The 22,532-nt window shown below is 40.3% G+C and overlaps 1 protein-coding gene, 3 long non-coding RNA genes and 1 other non-coding gene across 8 annotated transcripts; 1 reads left to right on the top strand and 4 right to left on the bottom strand.

Annotated features, from left to right (window-relative positions):
• The first annotated feature begins 659 nt into the window (after window positions 1-659).
• Window positions 660-14,230, top strand: LOC126996524 (uncharacterized). 3 transcript variants are annotated; one of them, XR_007751237.1, is made up of 6 exons: window positions 660-1,230; window positions 3,051-3,119; window positions 9,135-9,583; window positions 11,614-11,793; window positions 12,026-12,166; window positions 13,503-14,230. It is a non-coding gene; the product is annotated as an uncharacterized LOC126996524 (long non-coding RNA). The 3 variants fall into 3 exon arrangements; XR_007751236.1 differs by having other exon boundaries at window positions 666-1,196; window positions 12,026-12,184; XR_007751235.1 differs by having other exon boundaries at window positions 672-1,230; window positions 12,026-12,184.
• On the bottom strand, window positions 2,352-8,875 carry LOC126996522 (uncharacterized). Of its 2 annotated transcripts, none has more exons than XM_050857067.1 (9): window positions 8,653-8,875; window positions 8,058-8,142; window positions 7,790-7,852; window positions 7,433-7,595; window positions 7,131-7,218; window positions 4,616-6,877; window positions 4,255-4,381; window positions 3,583-3,701; window positions 2,352-3,103 (listed from the first exon to the last, which is right to left on the bottom strand). In XM_050857067.1, the coding sequence occupies exons 2-9, from the start codon at window positions 8,117-8,119 to the stop codon at window positions 2,853-2,855; spliced, it is 3,135 nt and encodes a 1,044-aa protein (XP_050713024.1). In that variant the 5' UTR covers window positions 8,120-8,142; window positions 8,653-8,875; the 3' UTR covers window positions 2,352-2,852. The 2 variants fall into 2 exon arrangements, with proteins under 2 accessions (XP_050713024.1, XP_050713025.1); XM_050857068.1 differs by lacking the exon at window positions 8,653-8,875 and adding an exon at window positions 8,493-8,646.
• Window positions 3,223-3,297, bottom strand: Trnaa-ggc (transfer RNA alanine (anticodon GGC)). Its single transcript has one exon. It is a non-coding gene; the product is annotated as a tRNA-Ala (tRNA).
• Window positions 13,357-14,301, bottom strand: LOC126996526 (uncharacterized). The gene is made up of 2 exons (XR_007751239.1): window positions 14,148-14,301; window positions 13,357-13,622 (listed from the first exon to the last, which is right to left on the bottom strand). It is a non-coding gene; the product is annotated as an uncharacterized LOC126996526 (long non-coding RNA).
• Window positions 14,302-14,925: 624 nt separating this feature from the next.
• LOC126996525 (uncharacterized) lies at window positions 14,926-22,201 on the bottom strand. Its single transcript, XR_007751238.1, has 3 exons — window positions 22,056-22,201; window positions 17,995-18,117; window positions 14,926-15,020 (listed from the first exon to the last, which is right to left on the bottom strand). It is a non-coding gene; the product is annotated as an uncharacterized LOC126996525 (long non-coding RNA).
• Between the last annotated feature and the right edge of the window lie 331 nt (window positions 22,202-22,532).

Genomic DNA, 22,532 nt, shown 5'->3' with positions numbered 1-22,532 from the left:
ACCGATATATATTTAAATAAGCAGCGGATGGTCGATAATCCGATTTTGTTATCAGCGATAAAGTATCGCGATAACTTATCGCGATAACGCCCAGCTATGCTATTCGTTTGTGCTGCACGGAGATTATTTATGCTTTATTATTCAAAATTGATTATATAAATTGAAAGCAGTACACAGCGAGCAGCTCAATTTTAGTACCTATATATGTACAGGTGTACCCAGTGTCGGGCATCATTAAGCAACATGCTGACGCCGTTAACCATTAAATCATTAACGGAAAGGTTAACGCCGCTTATGTCAGGCCATTGATTTCACAGGCCATTTATCGTCCTCTTCTATTAAAACCGTTTAATCGTTAGCAGCAAAATTCCGCTGTAGCGTTAACTTTATTACATGCCGTTAAATTTTAAAAAAGCACTCGTTAACTCTAAAAAAATAAAAATACTATAAGAACGCCGTTTAAAAAATCTTACCGCCGTTTAACGTAAAAAATTCCACGTTAACGACGCTTTTGCAAAAAACTTAACGCCGCTAAAGGAATTAACGATTTAATGCCGTTTGTGCCCGACTCTGCATGGGTGTACCCATGATAGCAATTATCTCTGCGTCGCCCTTCTCTGCCTGCACTCATATGGCATTTCGGGAAGCATTTCAATGGCAATGATTATTCATATGTTTGATGCTTCCTAGGAGTTGTGACATGTGTTCATTGCAGTTAAGAGGACACTCATTTTAAAACACTGCGATCGATGGCCCCTTGATTTAGTTACCCTGGCTAATTAAAATAGATATAATATAACATCTAAATTATCAGTAACAAGCATACAAACCATTCATTCATCTTCCCTAACTAACAGTCGGCAGAAAATAGACTTTAATTTTTGCTCTAATCAGGGATTCGAATCGGTTGTTTGTGGTATGCACTTACCTGCATGATTGAATCGCTTTAGTGTAAGTTTATGTATGTTATCAGTTACTTGTCAGCAGTTTGTAATGAGAGTGACACATGAAGCAAAGGCTATCATAAAGTACGCGCCGGCATTAATCAGTAGGACGGTAATCACTGCCTAGAGGTACAGCTGCTGCCCGCCAAGACGATCAATGAATCATGTTTCGAAACTCGTGAACCTCGACGCGGACTGCCTGCGTGGCGGCCATTGCGGGAAGAGGCAGGGAAGGAGGAGCATCGGTTGAAGGTTTGCACCACTGCTTTTGCATTCAATAGATTTAGTAAGTACTTGTGTTCTTTACTGGTAAACGGGTACTTGCTGACAATTTAGAAAGTCGACTTGTGTGTCTCGTAGGGATTTTGTGCAAGGGCGGAACAGAGCATCAGTGGTCATTGGTGGCGTTGTTCGGCGCGAGGCAGCATTCAGTTGTCTCCGTGTTTGTAGTCGACGCCTGCCTCACGTCGGTCAAGAAGGGAGTGTTTGACTTGGTCGGAAAAAAATGATGAACAGGAACAAATCGATCATTGTTACTGTCTGCAAACCTTAATAATTTGTTTGGTCAACTGAAAGACATCAATGAAATTGGAAACTTATTTGCTAAAATGCTCATATTTAGATAATATGGCATTCATTGTTAAAGTATATAAGCACCTAGGGTCCTATGAAATACAGGCTTAAGCTATTATTATACTGGAAAATTGCATCTTATTCTGTTTATGTTGGAAGCAGTGTCAGTCACGCTAAAATATATTAGTCTTCTATCTAAATTTCTGAGGCCCTCTCCCACCATGGAACTTAACCTTAAAAGTGGTTATGGCACAAGAGTCTTTGGTTCCCTTTTCCATTCTTCTCTATGAACATTCACCCACTGAATACAAAATCTCACAAATACTCGTCTTAACCACGTACTGTTCCACCATTTTACTGCTGGTCTCCCCACTGATCGTATTTCCCTCAATCTTGCTCTTGTTCTTTCTCAACAAACTCATCTTCACATATTCTAATCCACTTAAACCAACTCACAGTACAACACTTCATCCATTCAATCACTACAAGTTACATCCCTTGCTATCATACCCATTCCAAAACACTCATTAGAGGAAAATTGTGGAAGGATAGGACATTTTTTTTCTTTTCCATTTTGACATACCACATGTTCCTTTTATATAACTATTTTTCAAAGCACATATTTGTCATTGTTATGCTACATTCTATGTCCATCTCTAATGTGTGTTACAGTTGGTTGTGCAATGCAGACTAACAGCAAGTTATGTCAAGAAGTCTTCCAGTGCATTGACTTGACCCATGGTACTATGAACTTGCTTAACATGAGCAGCCTATATGTGGCATTATCAATACCTATGCAGTAGGACAAAGGTTCAGATATTCAAGTCGCATGTGCTCCTTATCTCACTTTATTGCTGTGAAATATGAACACTAAGTGGTGACTTGGAGGTAAATTGATACATCTGGTAACAAATGCCTATGCAGAATGACGAGTTATTGCTGAAATAACTGTCGAACTGGCGATAACTCTGAGACTGAGTAAAAGCTGATTCTCCTCCTTTAACCCCAACTCTAGCTATATAGGCATGTGGCATGCTACCCAGAAGTTGACTCTGCTCATCAGGTTACACTCCTGTGAGCAGGAGGTCAAAAGGGTGCCCACAAAGCTAAAGCTTGAGTAAGTCAAGAGCTCCTGCTCTGGAAAGTACTATTTCGTGTGGGAAAGGGCCCTGCATGGAGACTTACTCGGAGGGACACCTGGGAATGGTGTTGTAGAGTGCGCGAGGCAAGGCAACCAGTGGCAAATGCTCCCATTGAATGATTGATTCATTGCTTACAATACTTTACAACTTCTTAATCTTGTGCCTGCTTTTGGATTGCCTGAGGTATTGAAAATTAAAACTTGTCATAGAAGTCAAAATCATCCTCATCAGAGGCATCAGCACCTACGCTAACTTCATACGACTCTGCATCTGACTCTAAATTGATTGGCACGGCTGCTTTAGGTTTGCTGGTGCCAAGGACTCTATCTGTGCCTGGCTTGATGACTCCCTTCTGCTCTGTGGATGGCTCTGACTTTTCTTCTTCTTTCAGGGGTGACTGTGGCTGCTGGACTTGGCTTGAGGACTCTGATGCTGCTGCCTGATCTGAAATTCACAAGTGGTATGTATGCAGAAGTGTCTTATTCTAGGGGTATAAATATTTATTGATAGAAGTATTGAAAAGAACCAGTTATGTTAGAGGTGGGGGGTTCACCAGAAAAGGCAGGCACCGCCCGGGGATCGAACCCGAGTCCTTCCGCTTGCCAGGCGGACGTGCTACCCGTTACACCACGGTCGCCTCTTGGTGACAACCCACACAAGTTAAAATTGAAGAAAGGGAATCTGAAGGGAAAGGGTAAAAAGAACAAAGAGCAGCATAACTACCAATGCTGCTATATCTACTTCCATCTCTGAGAGTTGCATTTCTGAACCAGAAATATAACAGGTTGACTTTGGTTCTGTGAATTGCTCAATGGGGCGTTGCAATCAATATAGCTTGCTGCAGCTACGAAATATTTATCTATTCTGAAACTTCACCTTTTTACAGTTAGGGATATTTACATATAACACACAAGAATTTTTACCTTTCTTTTTCATTGCTGCTTGTATTGCTGCTTCCACACTGTCCACACTGTCTGTGTCTGTGTCTGCAGGGGCAGGTCGCAGGGAGGGAATACTGGCGGCAAATGGTTTGAATACTGGCCTGGAAGGAAAGATACGAAAGTGATTAAAAACGGTTGTATTATATTTTTCAAACTCTAGTTTGCATGATTTTTTACGGTGAAGGAGGAACACCAGTGGCAAAACAAAATAGAATATTAAGCCTGTAACATGACCTTATAAGAGAGGTGCTAGGAAGAAGTATGCCTGCCCCTCCCCCTCGTCACCATGCTCGTAGTTCTGCCGTGATCTGGGGCAAGATTTTTTTTATACTGTTCTTTACCCTTTTATCTTTTCTGTTTTCTTATACTTTTTTCATACTACACTTAATCTAGCTACAATTTAGTCTCAAATGTTATTTTGTACCAAGTCTACATCATGTCATTTAGTTTTTTTTTTTTTTGGGGGGGGTATTTCGTTGGGGATATACCCCAATGGAGGAATCTGATCCCTTTGCCTCACTTAGGGGTATACATATTGTGACAGTAATAATGAGAAAATGGAGGAGTACCAAAATCATGGAAATAATTACTGAACAGATAAATGCTAACTGATTACATCTAATTGGCATGGCCTTGAGTGACAATGGTACACACCTTGGTGGTGTGGTCTGTGGCTTTGTAGTGAGTGCTGACAGCTGTTCCTCCGCCTCATCGCTCTCACTCTCCATCCCCACGGTGCCTCTCCTGCCGCCGCTCACCAGGGACTTGTAGGCAACAGAGTCTGTAATGAACAGTGAGCTAAGAGTCATTTTTGTATATGACAGTTGTAATGTAAACTACTAGTATCAATCTTTTTCTCCTTCAGACATTGTTATAGAGCAAAGCCATCAATAAATATTAATTACCTAGCAGCACCTTAAAATTTGATCATGGACATTATTATACAAGTATAATTCAGTTGACAATTTTTTTGTATGCAGTTATGAAAATCAGACTTATAATCAAACCTACTCACCTTTTACATTGATATTTTGGTCAAAGAAATCACTGTCCCCTGCACTTCGTGTCGGTACATCGGGTCTGGGAGGACTGCCTGTCTTCGGGGGTGATGAGGATGTTGTCTCTTTTGAGGAGCTTGAAGAGCTGTCAGGGGACTTAAACATTTTCTGAGTTTTTTCCTCTTCTGGATGTGTCAGGGATGTGTGTCCATTATCCTTCAGCGAATCATTTGTAGCATCATTTGTGATAGTTTCAGAAGATTTTGATTCAAGAGTAGTGTTTCTGTTGTCCATTAATGGAGACTGGTGAGGCTTGCTAACATTATCCTGTTTTATATTTACTGTATTATTCAAATTAGTTAACGGGGAGTGTTCTAGTCTGTCATGATCACCTTCTCTTAGGTAAGTGTTTTCATTCAACAAAGTGCTGTCCAAAGTAGGCTTTCTTGGAGAATGAAGACTTTCCCTTTGTTCACTTTCTCCATGAGTGTTGTCACCAGTACGAGGAATGTCTGGGGTTAATGACGAGGTATTACTGTTTAAAAAGATTTCTACTTCATTGCCATTTTGTGTTCTTTCATCATATTTTCTTGGGTTGAACATTTCCCTCGGCTTATTATCAATATTTAACATTCCTAAGTTCTTAGTAATCTCACATTCCCTTGAACTACTTGGCAACCTCACTGTCTCAATTGGATCTTCATTTAAACTTGGTGTTTTTGAACTTGGTGCTTGCAGGTTACTTACATCTTTCTCTGGTAGGTCCCTGTTAATGTATGGGTCTGGCTGAGTCATGTAAATCCCAGACGTTGTTGGATGAGTAACATTGTTGTGCTGCATGGCTAAATCTGGATGTAAGGTATAGTTTGAAGAGGAGCGATCTTGAGTGAGCGAGTCATAGGGAAGACTTTCGAGGTGGTGGCTCATTATCCCTAAATCTTTTCCTGCATCACCATTCATAGATATTAATTTTTCGGGTGTGTGTATAGCAGCACCATTTGTGGAGGTAACCAAAGGATTGTTATGCATTGAAGTGAGATACTCCCTGGTCTGAAGAGGGTTTGTTTCAGCATATTTCTGTTGTTCAAGAAGTGAGTGTTGCTGTGAATGGAGGTTTGACTGAGGTTGAGGTTGAAGGGCTGATGGTTGTTGACTTGAAAGGGCTGACTGGAATTGGGATGGAAAATATGGTGGCTGGGTAGAAGTTGATGGTTGCTGGGTTTGAGGGACTGATTGTAGCTGGGGTTGAAAGGTTGATTGCAGATGGGCTGGAATGGGTAATGGTTGCTGGGTTTGTGGAACTGATTGTAGCTGGGGTTGAAGGGTTGACTGCAGATGGGCTGGAATGGGTGATGGTTGCAGGGTTTGTGGAATTAATTGTAGCTGGGGTTGAACGGTTGACTGCAGATGGGCTGGAATGGTTGGTGGTTGATTGGTTTGAGGGACTGATTGTGGCTGGGGATGGAGGGTTGATTGTTGTGGTTGCAGTAGATGGGTTGCTTGTGGCTGGGGCTGAAGGGTTGCTTGAAGATGAGTGAGGTAATTTGTCTCTGCAGCAGTTGGATTTGAGAAACTTTGTAAATGAGCTGAATTGCTAGACGTGGGCCTGTCTGTAAATGGCTTCTCTAAGTTGTGAGTCTGGGAACCATTAAGACTTGAACTTCTGCGGTGTTCTATATTGCCTCTTGCTGTAGAATATCTGTCTGTCTGATTTCGATAGTCTCCTTCAGTTTTGTAAATATCGGCAAGACTTTTATAATCGACAATAGATGGCTGGTTGTAAGCACTTGAGGTTTTAGCGGGGGCAGGACTAGTTTCAGATGGTAGTCCATAGCTAGGCATTTGTTCCTGGGGTAAGCTGTTATTTGATAGGCTTGTTAAGGGAGAAGTCGAAGGATAAATGTGAGGTTGCTGGTTGTAGTTGTCTGGAATCTTATCTGTTCTGCTAGGCATGTGTGAAAGCATTCCACCTTGAGTTATTGGTTCTTGAATTTGGCCGTTACTTGATGGCATTAGGTTTGTCATGCGAACATTGTAAGGAGGTTGCTGTTGTGATGTTACACTAACATTCCCTCTTGGCATGTACCTCTCCATTGGTTGTGTTAGCCCAAGACTTGTAGGAGCAGCACTGTAAGATGTTACTGGGGATACAAGAGGTTGTGGAGGGAGAGAGTGAGTTAGCTGTTGTGATCGTGAAGGTGTAGATGCCCATAGTGTTTGTGATTTGGAAGCAGGTGTACTGGCTGGTTGAAAGCTCCCCTTCCAGAGTGCTTCACCTCCTGGAGTAAAAGAAAATGAATGTGTGATTATTTGTTAACAGGCACTGAATTAATATTATGGTGAGTGGCCAAATACCAGAAGTGCATGAAAATGAGTAGCAAGTTGGTGTGTTATATATACCTTGTATGACATGAAACTTTGTGCTCTTAAATTTTGATTGAGGTTATCAGATGCCACAGTGAACAGATAGCAAACAAATGTTCCTCATGTGTACTTGACTTGATTCATGCTTATTTCATAGTTTAAAGTTACCTGAAGTATTAAAGATCCCAGATGAGTCTTGATGCACAGCTGAGTGAAGTAGTGGGTTTTCACTCTTTAGACTCATTTCATACTGAAGCTGGAAGAAATTCAATACAAATATACAGGATACAATTTTTTAAATGTCCCTCTGCTTTTCATATATTTCACCGTGGATGAGTCTGAAATATTCATAATTTACTCCAGATACTATTTTTTAAGTATTCAGTGTGTTCTTCAAAGAACACCATAAATCATGGCACTACAGCTGTACATTGAACAGGTACCTACATCAGCTTTGTATCACAACTTACTTTCCTATGTCTGAGTTGCTCTGTGTGGGCTGCCAGCAGCTGGTGTTCCTTCCTGATGGACTCCACTCGAGCCAGCAGGGTCTGGAAGTTCTTTGCTGCATCCATTTCTCTCTGGTTGAGCTCTCTCTGAATTGCTCTGATCTTGTCTTTGAAGTCTTCATGTCTGGTTAACAAATTCATATTATCAGGAAACAGTATTGATGAAGTACCATGTAAACTTGTGTCTAGACATTGTAGTTTAACTCCTTGTTTTAATTCCAAGTATTTCATTAAAGCCATAAGTAGCCTTTACGTAGCTAGTAATATGTATATTTCTCTCTATTATCAATGATGTGCTATTAAAAAAAAAAAGGCTACCGTCGTTCCCTCTTCTGAGCGCTGAGCAGTGCTTGCTTTTCTAGTTCCAAGCGTTGGAGTTCCCTGTAAGAGACAATGTAATTGAGATACTACTCACTATGACTGCCACTGAAAGTTAATGTAAATGTTTTAACAATTTAATTAAGCTTAAACAATCATTCTTGTATTAGTAATATATCAACAGATTGTTTTGAATTATCAATAATGGATATAGACTTTAACATCATTAGAATCACCAAACTGCAATGACAAAGTACTATGAGCTAACCTCTCTCTAACAGCTTTCTTTAGATCACTGATTTGTTGGTAATATTCCAGCATGTCAGCCATGGCTTGCCTCACATTGTTTTAATCTGGAAAGCAGAAAATTTTTACTTTTTTTTTTCAGTGTGTGATAAGATTTGCTAAAAATCTCTTATTTAATTGCAGTATCATTTTAATGAACTTAAGCATGAACCTGAGTTACACTTTTTGCAACTGGTAACCAGTTTAATAACTTGTAGTGACACTGATCAGCATGGGGCGTGTGGTTGGAACTGTAACAGTGTGCAATGGTTGGCTTTGACACGCCTGGAGTTTACTCTTAGTTTGTTTACTTAGTCCAGGAGACCAAGAGAGACGTAAATAATCACTGTACTAAAGCACTAGCCAACAGTTCCATTGTATCTCCATTAAAGCATTGTGGCTCTGGCCTGAAATTTACTCGTCACTACTTTGTACAGCCCTCACGGCCGTGTGTCCCCGGGAACCTTCTTGTTCTCGGCTCCAAGATGCTTGACACTGGACGTGGTATTGATTTTGCTGTCACTGCATGTTCAGATGTGTTGGTTTGTTAAGTTTGGTTAAGATCCGAATTGATTTACCCCGATGGAATGGATCTGTTGTCCCTTTACGTGTCTTCTTGTTCATGCCGCGTGTTTGTTGATCCTCGTTGTCATGGTAACTGGAAGGGAGACGGACGTATTATTATTATTATTATTATCATTATTATCATTATCGAGTATTTGTATTATTAGGTAATATTATAGAACATGAGTCATTCAATCTAATTTTACCAGAAGGTTGACCGATGTCCTCTAAGCTTCAACCCACCGCACAATGTGAAGATTATGCTTTGCTTGAAACTTTACCTTTTGTTGTGGCAGCAGCTTGTGGGGTGTATATGCCAGTTTTTATTTATTGATTGATTGATAATTTATTGTTGCAAGTAAAAAACAAGGGATAAGGGAGGAACAGGCAGGACAGAGTGTGATTATAAGGTAGCACCATATAAAAACTTACAATGGTAGGAATGAATGCACAACAAGGGAGGAGGATTTTTATTTCTTTATTTTTTACCCCAAAGGGCTTGGTTGGGCAGAAGCGGACTGGTGGAAAAGCAAGGCCAGGGGGAAGAAATTAAAAGAGAAGAAAAAAGCAGAAAAACACATCGGGTCAAGTGTATATAAGTGTGCACTGTGAAGTAACTAAGTGCATGCTGCAGGGTGTGAAGTATCAGAAGTATTGACTATTGAGGAGGAAGACCTAAGAAGCGATACAAAGCGTTACAGATCAAAAGAAGAAGAAGAAGAAGAAGTTGCCCCCCCCCCCCCCCCCTCAGCTGGCGCCTTCCTCAAACTCAAAGTGATGCAGACGCAGGACATTCCACAACTGACTACACTCCTTCCTGCACGTGTCCACCTCATTTGACCTGCCCATCTGGTGGCGGCGGCCGGTCCCTCCTCAAGACTCACCTCGGTCATCCGCCTCGCCTGCGCCCCACCACTCCTTGGCCGTCCAGTGCTGCAGGAACAGGTACGTGATTGGCGTGGGAGGTATGAATGGCTGTGGAAGACGGTGAATGAGGCGGCCAAGAGAAGGATAGGAATACTAAAGCCAGAAAAGAGGAGGAAAGAGGTGGCGGAATGCAGATGTCAAAAGGGCAAGGAATGACGGTTAAGATTCGTTTTAGCATATACCGTGCTAGCTCTTCATATATCTTTTCTACAACCCCCCCCCACCCCACCCCACCCCGTTAGCAGGTCGTAAAGTTCGGTTGGAGTAATTTAAATATGCTCCCCACCTTAAAACCCTCTGCGAGCTATTTTGTGGCGGCGGCACAATAATTCAAGGACTACAATAAGTAGTCCTTGAATTGGATTTTGAAAGCATTTCCATGATTGTCTTCTATACACGATGCTATTTTCATGCAGTTGTGTTATTATTTAAGTTGCTTTAAGATAAATTAGTAAAAAAGAGCTGTTTTCGGAAACTATATTTCTTCATGTTCCAAAATGCACTTTTTTTTTTTTTCAGCAGAGGAGTCAGTTCAAGAGCATAAAAAAACGTAATAAATGTTAAAAAATAAAAGCCCGATACTCGCTGCTCCTAAAAAGAGTAAGAGGAGTGGCCGAAAGATAGGTCAATTTCGGGAGGAGAGGTGTCCTGATACCCTCCTCTTGAAAGAGTTCAAGTCATAGGCAGGAGGAAATACAGATGAAGGAAGATTGTTCCAGAGTTTACCAGCGTGAGGGATGAAAGAGTGAAGATGCTGGTTAACTCTTGCATAAGGGATTTGGACAGTAAAGGGATGAGTTTGAGTAGAAAGTCGTGTGTGGCGAGGCCGTGGGAGGGGGGGAGGCATGCAGTTAGTAAGTTCGGAAGAGCAGTCAGCATGAAAATATCGATAGAAGATAGAAAGAGAGGCAACATGGCAGTGAAATTTAAGAGGTAGAAGACTATTAGTAAGAGGAGAGCTGATAAGACGAAGAGCCTTAGACTCCACTCTGTCCAAGAGAGCTGTGTGGGTGGAGCCCCCCCACACGTGAGATGCATACTCCATACGAGGGCGGACAAGGTCCCTGTAAATGGATAGCAACTGTGTGGGGGAGAAGAACTGGCGGAGACGGTACAGAACGCCCAGCCTCGAGGAAGCTGATTTAGTAAGAGAAGAGATGTGAAGTTTACAGTTGAGGTTTTGAGTTAAGGATAGACCGAGGATGTTTAGTGTTGAGGAAGGTGATAGCTGAGTGTTGTCAAATAATAGGGGATAGTTGTTTGGAAGATTGTGTCGAGTGGATAGGTGGAGAAACTGTGTTTTTGAGGCATTGAAGGACACCAAGTTCTTCTTGCCCCAATCAGAAATAATAGTAAGGTCTGAGGCTAAGCATTCTGCCGCCTCCAGCCTGGATGTAATCACCAAGATTTTAGTTTATTCATATACCCTATTGTAATATTGTCAGTTGGAGATCTATTCCCTATCATTTCCATTGAAAATAATTAGATTTTGAGAAGTTGAAAACATTCTTACTATTTCCTCATTCAGTAAATACATACATTCATAAATCAGTACATCCTGTCCTAGTACCTATTAATCAGCATTGATCATACTCACAGAATACTTGAACACTGTGTGGGTCTATATGAAAATTTTTGTTCTTGATTTTTCCAAAATCATGAAAACTTTTACGGGGATTATTTGTTATTAAAATGAGAATTTTTGTGTTCCCAAACTGTACTTTTGCTTTATTATTCAAGTTTTATAGTCCTTATTTTATAAAGGAATTTTTGTTTGTTTGTTTGAATATATATATATATATATATATATATATATATATATATATATATATATATATATATATATATATATATATATATATATATATATATATATATATATATTTATTTATTTATTTATTTATTTATATATTTATTTATTTATTTACTTATTTTTTTTTATTTATTTATTTATTTATTTATTTATTTATTTATTTATTTATTTATCTATTTACTTATTTACTTATTTATTTACTTATTTATTTATTTATTTATTTATTTATACACAGAATTCCTGGAGTGGAAAGAAAGACTAGAGATGGACGAGGGAGTCAAGTATACACTTCGCTGCGGCGCCAGGAAAACACTTCATGGCAGCAGGCAAACTTAGCACTGTCAAAGATCTGGTGTGAAGAGGACGGCAGCACGGGAGAGCTCTAAAGAGAATCATCATGGTACAAAAAGTCAAGGTACGGTATATAATTATCTGTAGAAAGATTTCTGATATGACCCCATCCAATCTAGGCAACCTAGTTCATAAAGGATGAAAAAATTGTAAAGCATAAGGTTCTGCTTTCCCCATCCATAGTGTCGGTAATATAGAAAAATATTATTTAGCATCAGATAGAATTACCAATATATAGAATATTTTTGGGAAATATTTTATTTTGTTATATTAATTTGCTTTTTTCTCTTTCAAAGGCACCTGTAAGATGGGTCAGTTCTGTACATCCTCAATCGATGTGCTGAGGAGTGATGGCCAGAATCAGGTGACTTATTTTGTGGATCACCATGGTCACAACCTTGATGTAGCAGCCCTCGTTCACAAGAAGCTTAATGAACGTGAGGACATAATTTTAGGTATTATGTTAATTTTTCTCTCCTTTCTGTGTCATACTTGTCATTGCACTCAAATTATTGAAAGTTTATTATGAAGTATAGGCATCTAATGCCTATGCTCACATACCTTTATCAGATAGTTTGATGCTCTTAAGTTACTCCTACTAAAGCACTTGACTAAACAAAACCTTAGAAGGACACCTGAATAGATAAGTTGTGGTATTTATTTACTTTAGTATAATATATGTACTTTATGATGTTTTCATTCTTTCATCAGATTTTATTCTAACTGCCACAGAATACATCGAACCACAAATGAGCTGAAAATGCTCAAGTGGTGTATTGAATGCTAGTCAGATATGCCTTATCTTAATTTTGCTTGACCGTAGGTTGAGGTATTTCTCATATCATAGTGGTGTTGGTTTTCTTTATACAGCCATACCTCAGTTTACAATTTTAATTCATTCTGGAATTTTGCTCGCACACCAAAACACTCATAAACCAAAATGAATTTCCCCATTGAAATTAATGTAATTCCATTAATGCATCCTGGGAGCAGTGTTGTCAGATTAGCTATTTTCCAGCTAGATTTAGATGAATTTGGCTGAATCTAGCCAGAAAACAATGCTTTTAGCTAATAGCCGGAAAATACAGCTGGAAACACATGCTTGTTGGTATTTGGAGCAGAGTTGTATATGGCAGTCATAATGCACCAATATTCTAGCTGTTGGAAAGCTCATCATCAATTTTCTTTTGATAATCTAAATTTCAGTCAATTCTAGAGGAAAGATAAAAATAATAAATCCCTTTTCTTTACCAATTTAGTAATCAAGCCATGTGGTTCTCCATACTCACCATTATTACCTTGTGGGTTAAGTTGTGCCAAAGTTCCATTACAACAACACACAGCAGAGTCCCCTCTCATAACAAAGCAATTTTTTTTTCCTGAAGTATAAACTTTCCTTCAAACCATTCCTTCCCCACGACAGTTACCTACCTAGGTTGAATAGCACATATAGCAACTTGTCTTGCCCCTTTTGGACATTATTAATTATTGCTGTAAACACTCCAGTAATACATTCATAACAGGCTAAATCAGGTGCATTATAGGTCTGAAAAACTGTACTAAGTCGAAAATACCTCAAAGAGTCTCCGGCAAAAGACTGGAAGCTTTTGTTAAATGAAACAAGAAAAGTGTCCCCACCAGTAATATTTATTGAGCATTCCAGTGATTTGGAAAACAATTTTTTATAATACTTTGTAAGAATCAAATTTGTGATTTGGTTTCCATACTTATACACGAGAACTAAAATTATAATTGTTAATAAATTTTTTCCAGCATGGTGTAGTGTCAATACTGCTGCATGGTGTCTCGACCCTCAGGCACGTTGCCACCACTTCCCTGTGTGGCGAGAGGTCTTCTAGCAGTGAAGGGGTGACCCAGACATCAGTCCAGGAGCTGTCAGGAAAGAGGGAAGGCTGCAATTAGTTATGAGCAAAACAACTTGGTTTTCTCCAGGTAATCTACTTTCCCTGTGTTTAGAGTTGATTTTAATGCCTACAAGGTACCACCACTGAATCCCTTCCGAGTAAAAATCAGGGCAGCAAACGAATGGAGTCACTGATGATCTACAAGGTCACTGCACCAGAGGCCACTTCTGCTGCACTATTCTTGACGCCCTAGCCCAGCACTGAGGGCATGAAGAAAAGATGATCCCACTCAATTTGCAATAGCTGGAGACACTTTTAATCAACTTGCAATGTCACATGCTGCAATTACGCTTGAAATAATCCTATAATATAACACCGTTGAGTACCCTAACTGCTACTGGCACTCAGTGGTGTCATATTCCAAGATTTTTTCACTGTTATTGCAGTTTCTCTAATGGTGTTGGGATAGTGACAAGCTAATATTGGTTTACATTTGTTACATCATATAGCATGCTAGGAATCTTACATTTTATGAACTGTGAAACATACTCACCTCATGTCTGGATGATGTGTAGTGCGGCCACGGCCTGATGAACGAGCACTACAGATGTTAAATAAATAATTCGGGGACAAGCAGCCTTGTTTTTATTTCAACCAAAAAGTTAGTCTTTCTACGGAGACTCTTTTAGGTAGTTATGACTTAGTACCTAGTTGACAGCCAGGCTGTACACTCAGCTATATGTAAATCCTGTATACATATTTTATCAATAGACAGATAGCATTTGTTGCAAGTATTTATATGTTGAGAAAAATGTAAATACAATAATCAATTATTCTCAATGTATTCTGTTGTCTTTAGCATTGTTGTATATCAGTTTACTTGCTGAAAGGATGCATGAATTGACAATTTGGGAGAGGGGTGCTCCATGCCAATTTCTTTTCCGAGATGGAACAGCCCGTAATGAAAGAACTTTTGTCCTGTCTGGAGCTACCAACTGAACTTTAGACAAGAGGGCTGATGAATACACATCTGTTCTCTACATATAGTTAACTTTGAAAATCCCCCACTATAACAGGGCAACATGTTCAGCAATTTGACCACACATTTCCAATTACTACTCATAGCAGGACGAACACTAGACTGAAATTTTTACACTTCAGATGGGGTTTTATTCCTGATACATGTACCAGGTAATTGCAATGGTACCTATGATTGCCAAACATACCCTACCTGCTTCAATCAGCTACTTTCCCTCAGTGCCATCTACTCACCAGCCCTTGTGTTTGGGATTGAACTGACTACTTTACTTGTTTTGAAAAGTTATCATATACTTGCTTGCACATGTCAGTCTTGTTCCCATTGTGTCAGCATTCGATTCTACTTGATCCTCTGTAGTCTCTTCTGCCCCAGGATCTGTCAGTCATTCTGCAACACCATTGGATATGTTAACACCAAGCTATTTCAGCGGTGGCTAGCATGCCTAGCTACCAATCCGCAGGGGTGGGTTTGAATCCCAGCCTGGGCAGTCAGAGTTCAGTTCACCCGGCTGTTCATTCTCCCCTTTGGGCTAGTCAATAAATGGGTACCTTGAGACACCTGGGGAAGGTAAACTGTGGCAATGTCGGACTACACACTGGCCCATGTCCCCAGGTAATGGGTTCTTACCCACCACAGGCTCAAAGGGCCAATGTGATGGAAATGAACACCACAGCCTCATGAAGCTACAGCATATACACCCAACTTTACCATTTACTTCAATAAAGTGGTCAATAATTTATGTTTCTATAACCTTTGTAAAGTAAAATATAGTGGTTTCTACCTTCAGGTAAAGAAATTAGATTATTATGAGCAGTAGGTACATTAACCTCCTAAGACTAAAGTGAGAAGGATATAATTATCTTGTGAATTTTGTATTCCAATGGCACTTTAATGAACTTGCAAAATACAATGGTTTCATTACTTTGTAAAAATGATTTGCATTGAAACCATAATGGCAGAAATATTGAAGTATGGAAGTGGTGTAGGCTAGTTGTGGAGAGAATGTTGTGAACATGTAACATAGCTAGGAAGCAGAATGAGGTGCTAGAAGACTGGAGAAATGCCATCTTTGTGCTGCACATGTTGGCACTCCATCGGTACACAAAGTGCTAGTGTACGATCAGTTGTCGACGCATCAGTATAAACCCAAATTGCTCACATCTTTGAAACTTAAAAGGTTGGCTGCAAATCCACATGAGCAATAGATGGACAAGCACCTTGCTTGGCATGCTAAACGTGTAATATCAATGGTATTGTTGCAGTCTTGACAGTCTCCTTTCCCTTTCCAGATAAGGACAGCCAGCCCCTTTTCCAGTCAAGAGTAATGATGATGTCAGACTGCCAAAGGGTAGCAAGACCACATGAAATCCATAGATCATGGGTGCCTTCCCCCCATCCCTCTCAACCTTGACACAACCCCTCTGATCTCGTCAGAGAGGGTGAGGTTTTGTCAATAGGTGGATCAGCATCCAGTATTTGTAACCCTGTAGTTGGGAGATGACCATTTAGAGGGTCCATTATGTACAACTACTCAAAATACTCAGCCCTACACAACCTCGATCTGCCCATCCATGTCTGACATGAAGGAACCATCTGCTGTTTAGATAGTACGCTTTTTTTTCTCTCAATAAAAGAGACAGTTTAAGGAAAAAGTATATACACCTCTGTGATGCTACACAATTATTATTGAGCTATTTATCAAAAATTTTAATTCAATTTGGTCCTTCACTGAGCTCAACCTGCCATCTGGTGGCCCTGCTGAAGCCTCTGTCAGAGTCAAATCTGCGGCGTGCTGGGGTCTAGCGAGGCTTAATTGACATTTTTCTGCACCAAACTAGCAAAATATCAAGAGTTGTAATGGTCACTATTACGTTCACACCAAAAAATCTGACTGCTATACATTATTCATGTCATTAGAATGAACATCGTTGGCAAAACGAAGAGCATTCATCAACATATACTAAAACACTTCATTCCGTGGTTAATAAGAATGCATCAGTGTGGCCTCGTGGGTAAATATTTGTCATGCAAGAAAAGAGAAGTCAAACAAGTCCAGCATCTTGTCATGCTCTCACAATCATATAGTAAGTAGTGGTGGAAGGTTGTGTTGAAAATTTTGCCACTCAACATTCTCCCGGTTAGCAGACCGCTGCCTCAACAAGATGCATTCCTCTGTCCCTCCAATCAGAGCGCGGGAGGTTGTTTACATTGCTGTTAAACATTTCATATGCTGCCGGTAGCAAGTACAGGTAACTCTCGATTTACGCGAGTTTGATGTACACATTTTTTAAATAACGCGGGGTCCAAAATCCAAATAAATGTTTAATTTACACGTTTTTCCCACTTATATGCGATATTTTATGGAGTGGCCACCAGATGTCTCACGCAAATGGACTCACACGGCGCTGCAGCCACAAATCTGAGCTCAGTTCTTCCCGCGCGCCACTTGAACAACAATACAGTACCCACGCTACTCAACAACAACAACAACACCCTCGCTGCTGTGCTACCACAAGGGGAAGGGCAGCCAGAGGAGGAACCACAAGAAGGAGAGGAGTCAGAGCGATACAGTAGGCAATAAAGGTACAAACCTACCTCTTGTTTGATTTACATTCTTTTTGATTTACGCAACCTCTTCAAGGACGCAATACTTGCGTAAATCGAGTTACCTGTATTACCTATACTTATTTCATATTTCTTATTCAAATCATAATACACATCTTTAGCAATTTATAATATTACATTCACTATATGTAACTTTAAAAGAACAACATAGCATGTGACAATTGTTTAAGTGGAAAAAATATATATCTTAATTTCCTGTTTTTGCATTTCCACATTTCTTAAATAAACTACTAATAAGTCAAGTGTCTATACCGTAGCTATGAAAAAATACGTGATTTCAAAATAAAAGCGAAAAACTTGTAAGAAAAATTATTTGGACGTACGCCACATGCATATTTTTTGGGGTATAGTTCCACCAGGGCCACCAGATGGCAGGTTGAGCTCAGTGAGGGACCCAATTTAATAGACTACTGACACCTGCCACAAGAAATATGTATTTTAAGAAGCTGTAGATGCTGCTGTAAAAATTTTGAAATGGCAAAGCCATAATATGTGAAGTAAGCCCATCAAGATCCGAATTTGATTTTCACAATGTATCTTCATGAAAAGTGAATAAAACAAAATTTTAAAAATAGTCCTCAGAAGTTACAACTCACATTCAAACCCTTCAATTACATTTAAGAAGAAACCAATTGTATTAAAAAACAGTGGTAGAGAATTGGTATAAAAAAAACCTGCATAAAAATAACAAACTGTATCTTGTGGATGTATGAGGTGGGTGAGAAGTTATAAATACCTTGGTGGAGAAAAACCTGTGAGGATGAGAGGACTGAGGCATGCATGGACCCCATGCCGACAAGAGAGGAGTGCTGGAGTTTTTGGTGGGCAAACATCAGGACTGGCTGATCAACACAATCCTCTGCAAAAATTAAACTTTAATTAATCCCTGATTTCATGTGCCAATCGGAATTTGAAGTGAGTGGTCATGGTCCTGAGCGGATGTGTGTTGCGTCTAGCTCCACACAGAAAGTGTCTACATGGCTGTCAGGGCCATAGGACTGGGGGATTTGGGCTATGTTTGTGTGGAATTCTCAGGCGAGAAGTAGATTGGATGCTGTTTGTGTCCTAGGTGGTGTCATGTGAAGTGTGTTAATCTGACTGGGATCAAGCAGGATAATATACCCAAAATAAACTGGATATGCACCCCATCCTTTCATAAAGCATCTCTGGCTACCAACATTGTGGAAAAATTGGATGAATTCAAGCAAGAATTATCTGAAGAAATATCTGTGGTTAAAGATGAGGTTGAATCAAGGGCTGAGAAGGTGCATGAGGAGCTGGGATCAGTTGTTGACACGCTTCTTACTGAGCATACTGAATCCAGTTGGGCTGAGGTGGTGGAGAGAGGCAAAAAAGTGAAGAAGAATCTCCTAGTTGTGAAAGCTTCTACCCAGGAAAAGAAGGCAACATATATGAAGGATGAAGTCTCCCAGGCATTGAATGGTATTCAAATAACTGATTCAAGATTCATAAATGGAGGTAATATTGTCATGAACTTTGATAATGAGAACACAAGGGATGAGGCTGCTCAAAAATTGGAGTCTGTTGAGCAAATTAGTACCAAGAGTGTTGGAAAGATGAAACCAAAGATCATGATATGCAATGTGCATAAAGAGGAGACCAAGGAAAAATAAAGATCATCTTAGACTGCAACGAGATTTTCCACACAATTAAGGGAGTTGAGAATAAGATTGAGCTGATTTTTAGTAAGCCTGCACCTGGTAGTACAATGCACTACATTATGATGTGCGAACCAACTGTGAGAAAGCTGATTCACAAGAATCAAGACAAGTTAAAATTAGAATGGGGAATATACACAGTGAGAGACAGATACCATGCAATTATATGTTATCATTGTCAGAGATACGGCCATCTTGAGGCAACTGTACTGCTAAGAGCAATGGAGAAGCCCCAAAATGTTTCAAAAGCACTGGCGATCATAAATCGAAGGATTGCTCCATGGCTGAGAAGAAATGCATAAATTGTGTGAGGTACAAGAACCCTGAAATCAAACACTCAGTGAATGACCAGTGTTGTATAGTTCTCCAGACTGAAATTGAGAGAATTTGTAACATAACCCATCATGGCTATTTGGTGTTTGTACTCAGATAAATTGTGTGTGATAAATGTTCAGTGAGTTGGAAATAATCATTGGATATTTAATTGTGATACTATAACAAAAATATCAGACATGAAAACTGAACCAATGGATATTTGTGATACTATTCATGAAAGCAATTAAGACTCACTCACTACGATATTTGAGAAAAAGTGCATCGAGGATTATTATTGAGGCTAACATTGTAATTGTTGACGGCCCTCGCAGAGCACTGCACTAGCATTGGAGCAGGGCCTGAATACCTCTTCAATGGTAAACAGTAGAGGGGATTGATGGAACCCTGGCCTGAGCAGTCAGTGTGCAGCCCACCCAGCTGTTCAACCTGACTTTCAGGAAGGTTAATAAAAGGATACCTGGGAAAACCTGGGGAAGGTAAACTGTGGTAACCTGGAAGTTGCAGTTGTACTGTGTTGGGTTAATGGGTTCTTTCTCACCACAGGCTCAAAGGGTCAATGGGAGAGAGATGAGCACCGCTGCCATGCGCAGCTATAGCGTATACTCCCAACTCTACATGAACAGCCTGGATCAATTTCAAGTGACTTTACAACAGCCTACCTATGCTATGAGCATGCACGTGGGAAAAAATATTTTTTTAAGAATACTTATGAACACCTTGATCATGGCAATTTATTAAAAATATATACAGAAAAATTGACATACAGTACCTACTTTTTACCCCCCAAATAATTGTTGCTCTACCAGGTTTGAGGTTTGGGGGATATAAGGTACCTAGCTAAAAGAGGTAGAGGTAAAGTTGGGGCAAACGCTATACATAGCTTGGTGCGGTCACAGTGCTCATCTCCGTCACATTGACATTTGAGCATAGGCGGATCCAGGGGGGGGGCCACGGGGCCATGGCCCCCCCCAAACGCTCTGAGAGTATGTTTTGGCCCCCCCCAAAGAAATTCGTTACAGATACTGTCAGCCTCCCTCAATCATATACATATCATGTAGAACTCGATAGTCGATACTGCATCGCTCTACTACATAAAACAAAATCCAATTCTATGGCCTCTTCGGCCTGAAAAGCACAATGTAATCCGATGTGACTTAATTCCATGTGTACAGTCCGTCGTCGATGAACAGTTGGCCCCCCCCAAAACTCAAGGCTGGATCCGCCCTTGCATTTGAGTCTGTGGTGGGTAAACAATAACTACCTAGAATTTTTTGGTAAATATGGAGATTCACTACACGCCTCCAATATTGCCCCCACGAGAATAATAACCTTTCCAAGGTCTCACATACTGTTGTACTTCTCTAGTTTTACTGGCTCATCATACATGTGGGGTGGTCCAGGGGGGGCTGTGCCCCCCCCCCCTGGTTAGGAGGGGGCTGAGGGGGGCAAAGCCCCCCCCGTTAGAGGCTAGGTTACATATGTAAAGATTGGAGTAGTTTAAACATGTTCCTCCACCCAAAAACCCTGATTTCCCACAGGTCCCCCAAGATCGTTAGGGGAAGGGGATTAGGCCTTTTTCTTTACTTTTAAGTACCTGTGTACTTGCGCCTTCATATTATGGTTGAGGGACATGTATTTTGTCCCTTAACTATAATACGGAGGCGTAATATCGTATTTTGGAGGCGTGGAGTCAATCTCCACAATTAGGCTACCACTTTTTTTCCTTCATCCCAATGGTTGGTAATCTAAGGGTGGAGACCAAAGAGACTATAGAATTTTATAGTCTCCTTGGTGGAGACCCAAGGGGCCTAATGAGCCCCGAATTGGAGATATTTTTTTTAATTAAATACAGTAAAATGTTACTCTGTTGAATTCATAATGGAACCAAAAAATGGCTACACAAGTTGAACTTTTAATGTATTAAAAAATTATGTATGGGACCGCATCCTTGTTAGTCCCTAGTTTGCTTATAGACAGCTTATTTATAAACACACACTCATAGGTGCACTAACACCTGGAATGACCTCGAGGAGAGAGTTCAAGCCAACACTATTCATGAATTTGAAGGTAAACTTGATAAACTGAGATTTGGAGACCGGACCCCACGAATGTAGCTGCCTTCCCCTTTATCACATCTAGTAAATACAACTAAACAAAAACACATACACTGCCAAGATAACCAACCATCTACATGTCTCACTGCCCACGTCCTACTGCCTGCACCCTCCACCAGCCCCAGCATCCTCCCAGCCTGTGGTGTGCCTCACAACATCAACACTTGACACCTCTGATTCCTTACAAAACTTAACCCCCCCTGCACTCAATGTATCACACATTTGACAAGGCTTTCCATGGATAGTTTTATGACCCTGGTGGTAGTTTGCCAAAGCTTCTGTACCATGAACGTGAAACACTCATTATAACTTATTTAACCTCTTTTTTTGGTATTATTGTATATTGTCACCACTTTCACACCCACGAACGCCCTGTTTTTTTATGGCCTGATTTCTGAAGGGCAAATAATGAGGTCAAATGCCTTCTCATGAGTGTTCTTCCACGTTCATGGTATAGGAGCCTTGCCAAACTACCACCAGGGTCATAAAACTACCCATGCGTATAACCCCAACGAAAACCTTGCCAAATGTGTGTGCCCCCTAGAACTAGTTAACGAAGTGGAAAAAATGAGAGAAGAGAAGGTATAAGGAGGAAGGAAACAACATATGGAAAAGAAACTGAAGGGAAGACATAGGAGTGAAGGAAAGGGGTGTAGGGGGTGACTCACATATTCTGGGGTGACGAAATGTTTAATAGTATGACCTTCAATGTGCTGGTTCATGGTGCAGGGGAAGGGAAGACTGGATGGATGTCTAGGCTCCACATCCTGAGTATTTGATCGTTACTGTAATTCATCAGCACACCCTATGTAATACAGCAAAGATAGAGGTGAAGCAGCACACCGCCCGCCGCTGAGGACCGTCTCGAAGCACCACCGCGAAGGTCGTGAACACTCAGATCCAACGTTACCAGATTGTCGTACTCAGCCACTTACATTTACCAACTTCCGACCCCAAAACTGTCTCCTGGGCCCCAATTACTAGATTCATTTACATTTATTGTTAAAATATTTAATGCCTGATGTTGCTTAGCGATAGTTAGCCATCAAAAACCCTTAAATACAATGACCTGAGTACGATAATCTGGTAACGTTGCAGTCAGATCTTCGTTCTTCGCTATTTCTCTGCATGGGACCTATAAAATT

The sequence above is a fragment of the Eriocheir sinensis genome, chromosome 10, assembly GCF_024679095.1.
Source record: "Eriocheir sinensis breed Jianghai 21 chromosome 10, ASM2467909v1, whole genome shotgun sequence".
Lineage (NCBI taxonomy): Eukaryota > Metazoa > Arthropoda > Malacostraca > Decapoda > Varunidae > Eriocheir > Eriocheir sinensis.
This window is presented reverse-complemented; position numbering and strand designations above follow the sequence as displayed.